At 43.4% G+C, this 10,478-nt stretch overlaps 1 protein-coding gene across 1 annotated transcript in view; it reads left to right on the forward strand.

The window, feature by feature from the left end:
- CCBE1 (collagen and calcium binding EGF domains 1) overlaps positions 1-5,389 on the forward strand; it is a 197,492-nt gene extending 192,103 nt beyond the window's left edge. Inside the window, exon 11 of the mRNA XM_019729297.2 lies at positions 1,233-5,389. Within this exon, the coding sequence (XP_019584856.1) occupies positions 1,233-1,466 (234 nt within the window). The 3' untranslated portion in view covers positions 1,467-5,389. The remainder of the gene's footprint in view (positions 1-1,232) is intronic.
- The last annotated feature ends 5,089 nt before the right edge of the window (positions 5,390-10,478 follow it).

The following is a 10,478-nucleotide window of genomic DNA, read 5'->3' on the forward strand; positions in this document are numbered from 1 at the left end:
TGTGGCTTTTTCTTTTATCATGGCTAATCTTTGTTTGGAATGTCTTAAGATTCAAAGCCGCACTGTGCCATGAGTCTGTTTTCAGGTATGACCTAAAACATCTGAAGACACAGGAAAAGAAATGTGTGGGGCTCAGTCATAACTCTGAACACCTAAGAATTTAGCCACTGCTGCAGCCCTGGCAGGACAAATGAACATCCCCTCCAGAAAGTACAGACATGCAGGGCTGCCTGGGACCAATGAGGAGAAAGTAGCTGGATATATGTGTCTAGGGGGTGGAAACTGAAAATCAGTAGTATCCAAAAGCAGAGAAAGTGCAAGCAACTCCAATGCTTTTGAAAAGATCACTATCATTTCTAAAGAAAAATTGTGTTGGCCTTAAATGTAGGAAGTCTGGGTTTCCATCTCCACTCTTCTACCTATCAGCTCTCTGGAGGATTGTGACATGTCACTTAGCATCCCTGGGTGTCCATTTGCTCACCTGTGCAATGCCAAGTGGAATCTAACCTGCCACGCCTCAGTGAGCGTAAGGTGATGTCAGAATCCTATACATCACAAAGTATTTGCAGATGTAAGCTGCTGTTTCTAAGACGGTAGGACAGTGGCAGAGCCACTCTCAACTTCATTTAGGTAGCCGTTATAACCAAGCATCGTTGTAAACATTTGAATAATTTCATGTTTTAAAAGACAACATTTTTGAGCATTTGTCATGCTCTCAGCCCTTTTCATGTATCAAGTCACTTAACTATTCACTTGGAACCCTATGAAACCCAATGAAATTGGCACTGTTACTATCCCCATTTTATGGTCACGGAGATGGGAACCCAAAGAAATTAAGTTGCTTGCCCCAGACCAGCTAGTAAGTGGCAAAACTGAAATTCAAGTCCAAAGGAACCCAAACCTCTTAACCACTACTCTGTGTTTCATAGTGTCTTCCAGGTTTCTTTGGAAAGGAACCGAGGAGGGTCATTCTCATATTTCATTCTACAAGACTTGATAGAGACTAGAATTAGGAGGGAAGACAGGTGACTGTGTCATATGGGAGATGAGGGAATTAGAAGGTAATATTAAGAATCCCCCAGGCTACTATAATAGTCCCTACATTTATGCCATTTGGGACACAAAGAGTTATTGACCCAATAGTTGCCAGCAAGCAGTGGGTCTAGCAAATGGTGGACTTTGCAAAGGGTTGAGTCTGTGGTGTTCTGGCTTTGATTCCTCTCTGTGTACAGGGACCCCCTGGTTCTTTCGATTTCCTGCTACTTATGCTGGCCGACATCCGCAATGACATCGCTGAGCTACAGGAAAAGGTGTTCGGGCACCGGACTCACTCTTCAGCAGAGGAGTTCCCTTTACCTCAGGAATTTTCCAGCTATCCGGAAACCATGGACTTTGGCTCTGGAGACGACTACCCGAAAAGAACCGAGACGAGAGACTTGGTAGCCCCCAGAGACTTTTATCCTTAGCGCTTCCCAATATCTTCATGCCAAAGGAAGAGAAGAGGTTTTACACCTGCAGTCAAATCATCTAAAGGAGAAAAAAAACACCACTGGAGACCTAAAAAAGATACAGTTTTATTTTTTCTATTCTTTTCTTACCTTCTCCCTACTCTTCCAAATACAATTTTCAGAGCCTCTGCCCCCCCCTCCCCCCCAGATGTACTAGAGACATGAGGGAGTAAATGATTGATGTACACATTTCCTTCTGAGAGCAATCGGGATGGTCTACATTGGAGCTTCTCTTTTCCTTTTTTTTCCAGGAACTTCTGGATATCTGAGTTAAGTACTATGACAGAATCTTACATTTGACCAAATAAAAGGGGATAGTGGCAAGGTGAGCTCAAAGAAATGTAAGGTCACTTATAAAAAAAAAAAAAAAAAAAGGTATGTGTCCAAAAGAGACTGTTACTCCTCAGTATTAGGCCTCTTCTATTAGAGACAACAATGTGTATTCTTTGGTGGATAATTCTTTCTCCTTGTTGATGTAATAGATTTTAAATATTCTAGGCTCCTGTCCAACCTAGTTCTTCAATTTTGATAAAAGAAAGAGAATTAAGGAGGAGCAGAGATGAGGAAAGACAGAGAAAAATTACAGTCATATATTTACTCTTGTATAGGTTGCCACATTCTAAATTCAAATATGACTATTCAGGGTTCCCGCCACACTTAATAAGTATCCTATTCAGAAAAGAAGGTTACTCTAGCTGTAGGAATAACTCCTCTTTTCAAAACAAAGTAAGTGAGTGAAGAAGTGACCTGATTCACGTTAGAACAATGGGCCCCTGGTTTGCCAGAACACTTTAAGGCCATTTGATCAAATGAAAGCGCTTGCTCAGTAAATCACGGGTTGCTTATTAAATAAGGTGGCTGACCCTTCGAGCTGTGGTATTCCCAGACGCTGACCGGGTGCCCAGAGGTACCATCAGGCCGTGGTCCAGGTTGAATCAATGTTCAGTGGGGCTCGAGGCTGGAAGCAGGTGGCTGGCGTGGGTTGTTGGTGAGGGGGAAGGGGACGCACAGGCAGGGACCCCACTGATCTGCAGAGACAGGTACATTTGCTGTTCTCGGGAATTACAGGTCCTCGTCTGGGGCCAGCCAAGCTTGCCAACATAGATACTGATACACTATTGAAAGTTCTCTTAGATGTGGAGGGGACAAATACAACCGTTTTCCTTGTTTGGCAGACGTTTCCTTCCCACTAGTCCCATTGCTTCTTAACTTTCCGTAAGTTAGTCCAAGTTCCAGCTCTTACAGGCTTTCTCCTCGATTTCCCTTCCCCAGTAAATGTGGGGTGCAGTTGGGAAAGGGGCATCTTCCCAAACCTCCCACTCCGTCAGTGTTTGCTCGTACCCCTCTGGGTCCCACAGGGAAGCAGATTCCAGCACAGGCTTGCTCTGGATCCACAGAGACAGGAGCCAGAGTAAGTGCTCAAGAGGCCAGCAGCAGCGTCTCCTCCTGTGTAAGATTGTGGGGGAACCTCTTGGTTTTGATGGGCAGCTTACCGGTTTCTTCAAGTCCACGTTCTCATTTGACACATGAATGGCTTGTCATCCACCTGTTCAGGGGACCTTCACCCTTACATTGAGCCTCACCAATGAGCACGGCCACAACTCGTGCTTGATGGCGCTGGGCTCCCCATTTCCCATCCTGTGAGTTCCCTCTATTCCCCTGGGAGCTTGGTGTTTAGTTTTCTTTTTCCATCGCTTGACTCTCTTCCCGGGAAAGCTTGTCTAAAGAGAACCGCTATGGCTGTCTGCATGCCATGTTTCTTTCTTCTGAAAGACAGGAAGGGCTTCCATTGGCGAATCTCAAGTGGCACCAGCCTACCTTCCTTCCTTGGTTAGAAACACAGGACTCCAGTCAGTCAGCCGGTGGCTGAGTTTTTCACACTTTATTCCACTGTATCTTCCTCATGCAAGGTCTCCAAAATGTTACGGCTGAAAGCAAGCACATTCTCAGTGCCCCTTTTCTGGCATCTTTCCTTCCCTCCTCAGTCTCTCCAGAATCCAATCTTCACAGCGCAAGTCCTCACCAACCACAGGTTTATGAAGCGATGAGCTGAGCAGCAGTTGAGTTCCATCCAGAATATATTTAATGTTTGCCTGCCGGTGGAACACAGCATTTAAAGGGTGTGGATGGATGAATGCTAAAGAAAATTATGCACAGGCCCTATGCGAAATGATTGGGTCCATCTTTGATTTCTTTTTTCATTGAGGGATTTTATGACCTTTTCTTTTTCTTAATGGTGAACTCTGTTTAGAAATATAATCTTCTTTATTGTGAAGGGCTCATAAACGGCAACCAAACTGCATGTTTGACGTGCAGAAGCTAGGATAAATATATTAAAAGAATGAACTGCAGGTAATGATAGCTGAGATTCATGACACTATTCTAGATGATATTCTCCAGCAAAACACACAATAACCTGTATTTTATCTTCTCATTCTGCTGGATCAGGGCAATTTATAAAATAATTACTAATCTTCAGTATTCCAAAACTCAGAGTAGGACCCCGGGACTAAGTATGTACTCTAGTGTGCCCAAATTATATTTTTCATGCATAAGACATAAGAAGGCACTGTTACTTCTAATGTATCTTTTGGTTATGGAAAGCTTCACTGTCTAAACAGGCTGTCTGCTCAAAACCGAATGGAAAAGCCATTTGGCGGGGGTCGGGGGGCGTAAAATTTGTTCCAGTTTTGCTAAGCCACTTCATGTTTCAGAGGAGAAAAGGTCTTTGTATACCTCTTCCACCCTTTGGTAGAAATGTTGACTTTAGTGTTTTTGCACCTTAAACTTGGACTTGTGAATAAGACTTAACAGATTGCTTCAGTTTGGGGAAAGTAATGGGAATAATAATCTGGTATTGAAAATAGGGAATATCCCCCTCCCTTCCCAATCCCAGAAGAAGAAATGACTATGCCAAAGGATGTGGAAGTACAAAGGGAATGCTGTCTTCTGTCTCTTTCTGTGTTAATTCCAAAACCTGCCCCAGAATGGATGGAGCAACGGAAGTCGTTTCTACTGTATAAACTCAAACAGGTGTGTCCATAGCTAAACAGGTCAATAAAAAATGCACATTTGCATGAGGGGAGGAGTATTACCCCACCACCAGGTGACGGGCACCCTGCTTCTGGTCATGATTCTTTTCTAGGGTTCGTAACTGCTTGGCCTTTTGAACCCTGATTCCAAGCACGCAGGGGAAGATATTCTCCGTGACTAGGTGCCAGGCGTCTCCTTGGGTTGACAGCAACTCCCTCATCATCCTTTGGGTGTCACTCCCCGTCCTGCTCCCTCCCCACTCCAGGCTGTCACAGACAGAGACAGCAGCCTCATTGTGCAAACATAACGTCTTTCATTCAGATACTCTTCTTGAAAAGGACATTTGTTTGCAGGAATCCAGGCCAAACTACTAGTAGAATAGAGCCATCGAAAGTTATTAGTAATGAATTCAGGGAAATAGAGGAAATTTCTCCTGAGATAATCAGCATGTACGTTTCACAACAAGTCAAAAAATAATTTTCCATTTGAGGAAAAAAAACAAACTATGGCCATAATGGTTAAAGCACAAAATCTTGGACTTCACGTGCTCCTTCAACAAATAGTACTGCTTTAGGGAAATCAGAGAAAAAACAACCCTTTTATACATCCCCAGGGACCTCAGCATTCTTTCTCAGATCCCCAAAACGAGTGCTCTGGGGAGTTCCATGTGTGTCGTCATGCTGTGTTTACTTGCCAGTGACTAGTCACATTCTTCAGTTGCCATGTTGTTCATTATTTATAACAGGTCCATATTACAGTTGAGCTAGTATTCAAATAGTTATGGATGTGATACTATGAAGTACGTTTCGTAAGATTGTATATGCTTAATAACAAAGTTATTTTTCTTATGTGGTTGCACTGTGTTTTGTCCCGATACCCAGTCCCATAGGATGCAGTCCTGTGGAGCCTGTTGTCTTTGTGTTGTGTTTTCACAGGATGAATACAAAGAGATGGAGAGACAGTTCTCTTCAGAGCTGGAGCCTGCATTCTGGGCGGGCCACCGCCTGGGGGTTGAGTGTGGTCCCAAAAGTTGAGTCTGAGTCAAAGTCTGAAGGCGTAGGTTTCACTGAATTTCTGAGTCTCACAGTCCCATGTTCACCAGTTGGGAAAATCCTCTGGCTCCCCTGGGGTGGGGATTTCAAACCAGGAACTCTCTGGGGATCACTGGAGCTCACAAATGGAAGACCTGTTGGGATTCCACCCCATTTCTCCCACTGCACCCCAAGCAATGCAATTTTCAGTTGGTGTTGGATTAGAATTCCACTTAAGGTTTCCTTTGGAGGGTGAAAAAATGTTGACTACCCCCTCCCAAAAAAAGAATAAATAGAGTTGGGGGGAGGAAGCCCCATGAGTTGGTAGCTGAAGTCCCCTATGTGAAGATAAGAGGAGGGGAATTTTCATCAGTTGAGCCACACAGGAAGCAGTGATACCACAAAAAGGGAAGTTCTCAGGGCTTTTAAGCCCTCCTTAGCAGGGTGCCTTCAGCATCCTGAGACTAACCTGTATTTATACATCTCTCTTTCCTTTAGCAAACATTTATCAAATGCTTGTTGAAAGCCGTGTACTGGGCAATGCACTGCAGACACAGTGGGGAGCAAAAATGTCATAATCTCCATCCTCCTGGGGATTTTTGGCACAACAGGCATGGCTCCTTCCAGGCAAAAGTAATTAATCACATAAATGCTCAATTACCAACTGATAAGTGCTAGGAAGCAGCAGTGTTACAAGAGCCAATAACAGCTCGCACCAGTAGGGCCGCCCTTGGCTCCTTGTGCATCTTCCCCAGTCACACACAAAGCACCCAGCAGCATCCACCCAACAGACGGCCCGCACAAGAACCCAGCCCTCACAGAGAACAGCTTCCCGAACCGTCGGGCTGACACATTCCCAGGAAATCAGGGAGGACACGTCATATATAATTTTCCCAGTCTTCTTCATTTAAGGAACAGCTTGAAGAAGCAAATGCTGGGTGAAGGCTTCTCCTCACTGCCCCTGCACACCCCATTTGTGTGCGTGGCTGGTAACCTCACGTACTCAGGTCTGGATTCCCCTCAGTGTTTGATGATGGTTTCTTACTAAGAGGGACACTAAAGTTTTGAAAAAGTGTGCTGTGCTTTAGAAACAGCCCCAGCTCTGTGCCAGTTTTCACCACCTGCTGAGGTCCAGATACAAGGTTACTGGAGTGGCCAAGTGGGAACCTGCACTCAGCTGCTGGGGGGTGTGGCGGGGAGGGGTCGCATAAGGCAACCTGTGAAGGTTATGTGGGAGCAACTGCAGGGTTCTGGGGGACTGGTAGAGATGTGAGGAAGAGGGGTGGATTCGTTTTCTCGGGCTGCCATAGCAAAGTACCACGACTGGGGAGCTTAAACAACCGAAATTTATTTTCTTACAGTTCTGGAAGCTGCAAGTCCAAGAAGTGTCAGCAGGGTCCATGCCTTCTGGAGGCTCTGAGGGAGAAGCCATCCCGTGCCTCTGTCCAGTTTTTAGTGATTGCCCCAATTCTTGGCATCACTTGCCTCTGACGTCACATGCCTTCATGTCTCTCTGTGTCTTCACATGGTGTTCTCCTTGCTGTGGGTTCTGTGTCTATGCTTTCTTAGAAAGACACTAGTTATCAGATGAGAACCCACCCTAATCCAGTTTGACCTCATCTCAATTTAACTAATTATATCTGCAAAGACCCTGTTTCCAAATAAGGTCACATCCTGAAGTTCCAGGTAGCCATGAATTTGGGGGGAGGGGAAGGGGTCACTATTCAACCCAGTACAAGGAGGACATTTTCTCCCTAGACATTGACTCTTACCACTCTACTTATTTCCATTAATAGGATTTTTCCAATCTGAAATTCTTGTCCACGTCATTCAATAAAAATGTATTGAGGGTCACGGATAGAGTAGTGATAATACAATGTCCCTGCTCGCATGTCTTCTGGTCCAGGAAGGCGAATAGAAATATATGTATGAGTGTTCTCCAGAGGAACGGAACCAATAGAATGTACATATGTGGTAGGTAGATAGATGTGTGTGCATTTGTTTATGCAGAAGGAGAGGGGGAGAGGCATTTAAGGAATTGGCTCACGTGACTGTAGAGGCTGGTTCCCAGACATGGGAGGGCAGAAATGGAGTCCCTGGAACCCGTCAACACCATTGAACTTGATTCGCCTTCTGTTCCTGCGTAGTGTGGTGTCTTCACCAGCATCCCCAGGCAATTCAGAGACTCAATTCTTATCCATTTCTGGCAAGGTGACAACTTATGTTTGAAATGCTCACTTCTTCTCCAGTCTGTTTTCTGTGGCTTTTTATCCTCTTCCATCTCTGACATCACTGCCAACCACACTGGGAATGGGAGCTGTGGGGAAATGATTAAACCAGAAGGAAAGTCGTATCTATGGAGTCATACTTTGCTTTATAAATAGTTTTTATGATATATGAGGGTGGAACTGTTTCCAACGCCAAGTTTCGTTGTTTTGGGGTTTTTTTTAATCGTAATCCATGGACATTCTTGGCTCTCTCTGCCTTGCCTCTTTCCCCCCAACAGAAACATAGTAATGAGCTAGATCTGCCCTGCATCAGCTCGGGGACGGCTGTCAACCTTTTTACCCCCAGCATTCTGGAAATAATGCACAGACTGCCATCACGCCATGTAATTGAAAGCCCATGTAACGTGGAATACTTCTCCCCTATCCCAACAGGGTCATTGATTTACAATTCCGTGAAAGTCTCAGCCAAAACCAGCGGAACGTATAGATGATTGCAGAGAGCCATATGCCAGTAATTTGCCTTCTGAAAAAAATGGAAAAGAGAAAGGTGCCACAAATTGAATCAGGCTCAGATTAGTCAGAAAGGAAATAACAGCTGGAAAACATTTCAAAAAGAGGTCCCTTCAAAACAGGCTTCCAGGGACAGCTGCCAAGTCCATTTTTCTTTCCAGGCTTATTCTATGGCGATGTTGGCGGCTAAGATCCAGGGCCACCCGCCAGATTGACACACACTTTATGTATAAATAGTCACATGCGGTGGGATGAAAGCCTCTGGATTGAAATGATTTGGTTTGGAGTTTCCAAAAAACAAAAACCACACACACACACACAAAACCCAGCAATTGGCTTTCCCAGCTACATGGGCATCTTTCTACCAAGGCTAAAATCCAGAATCGTGGAGGAAGGTAATGAATGGAAGCAAAATTTTATGTTTAACTTCCAGAACGTGTCCTTATAGAAAGGGGACGTGCTCTTTTTCTCCTTCCCGCTGGCTGGAACTTAGATGTAATGTTGAGAACTTAAGCAGCCATTTTATACCATGAATTGGACCATTGAGGATGGTAAAGCAGAAAGCAAATGGCGCCAGGGTCCTTGCCGGTCATAGAGCCATTACATCGTCCTTGGCTGCCTATGTCTGGCCTTGTATATGAGAGAAAATGAACTTCCATCTCTTTTCACCACTGGAATTACTGAATTATGTGTGTTTCTTCCTCATGTTGTCAATGCCTTTCTTCTTAAATCATAGTAAATGTATTTATGTATCTAAAGTTTCCATATTTGTGTTCTTTGCTTTTCTCTTTCATCACTTCATCGTTTCCATCAACCCTCACTCATGTTTCTTTGTGTGTTTAATGATTTTTGACCAGGGGTTCATATTTCTTGGAATGGTATCTGTGGGATTTTGTTTGAGGTCGGGGTTGAAAGTATGTTCATCCAGAAGGAGTTGTGATTGCTTCTGCCAGGTGCCTGCGAACACCATCAACCTGGGATCATGTTAAACAACATTTTCATCTGAGTATTTCACATCCCAGAGGCAGTTTGATCGGGGAGATCTGGAAAAGAAACCATCAAGACTTAAAGCGCTATCATTTGAAAAAAAATAAAATGGATGGTTTAAACAACAGAGAAGAGAGAGCAGAACTGATGGACTGGAAGAGAGATCCGACGGAGTTGTGCAGGCAAAGACAAAGACATGGAAAATATGAAGAAAGAGGCATCTGGAGCTATATGAGAAGAACTGAGCTACAACTGATGGGAATTGTAGATGGAAGTAGAAAGTCACAGGGCAATAGGTGAAGAGAAAATGGCTGGGAAATTTTCCTAAGTTGTTGAAAGATAGCCTTTCTCAGATTCAGGAAGCCAAACAAACTGCTATTAAATGGGAAATCAACCTGTAAATAGAAAAAAAATAAAGCGCTCCAGGAGATCCACAGGTACGACTATAGGAAAGACTATCCAAATTTTTCGTTGTTTGCCGAATCTATAACAATCTATTCAGAAAACCCAAGAGATTGGAACAAACAAGACTAATAAGAGGTTTCGATAAAGTGAGCAGATACAAGATCAAAATACAAGAATCAAAGGCTTTGCCATGTGCTAGCCATGAGCAATGAGAACATTTTTAAAAGATTCTGTTCACCACAGCAACAAACACGATAAAATAAAATAAGAAAGGTATGTGACCTTTATGTAGAAACTATAAAACTTTCTTAACAAACCTTTAAAAGCAAACTGAACAAATGGTGATAAATACCCTGTCCTTAGACAGGAAGACCCAATATTGTAAGGTTTTCTATTTTCCCAAAATTTATATATAAGTTCAAAATGTTTCAACAGGATTTTCTTCAAACTTGACAAGCTCATCCTAAAATTCCCGAAGGAGAGTAAAAACACAAAATTAGCCATGCCAATTTTGAAAACAAAACAGAAAGAGATTTGCCCAATCAAATATCAAAACATGTTATAAAGCCACGATTATTAAAAGGGCATGGTATTTTTTATACCAATACATAAATAAATAGAAAAATCAATCAAGGATAGAATAGGTATCAGAAACCGACGTGTGTGTATTGAAATTCAGTACATAATGAAATTTGCCTGCCAAATCATTGGATAGATCATTAATAAGTGTTGTTAGAATGTAGCCTTTCTACTTGGAAAAACTAAGTTTGGTTTTA

The sequence above is a fragment of the Rhinolophus sinicus genome, linkage group LG09 (assembly GCF_036562045.2).
Source record: "Rhinolophus sinicus isolate RSC01 linkage group LG09, ASM3656204v1, whole genome shotgun sequence".
Taxonomy (NCBI): domain Eukaryota; kingdom Metazoa; phylum Chordata; class Mammalia; order Chiroptera; family Rhinolophidae; genus Rhinolophus; species Rhinolophus sinicus.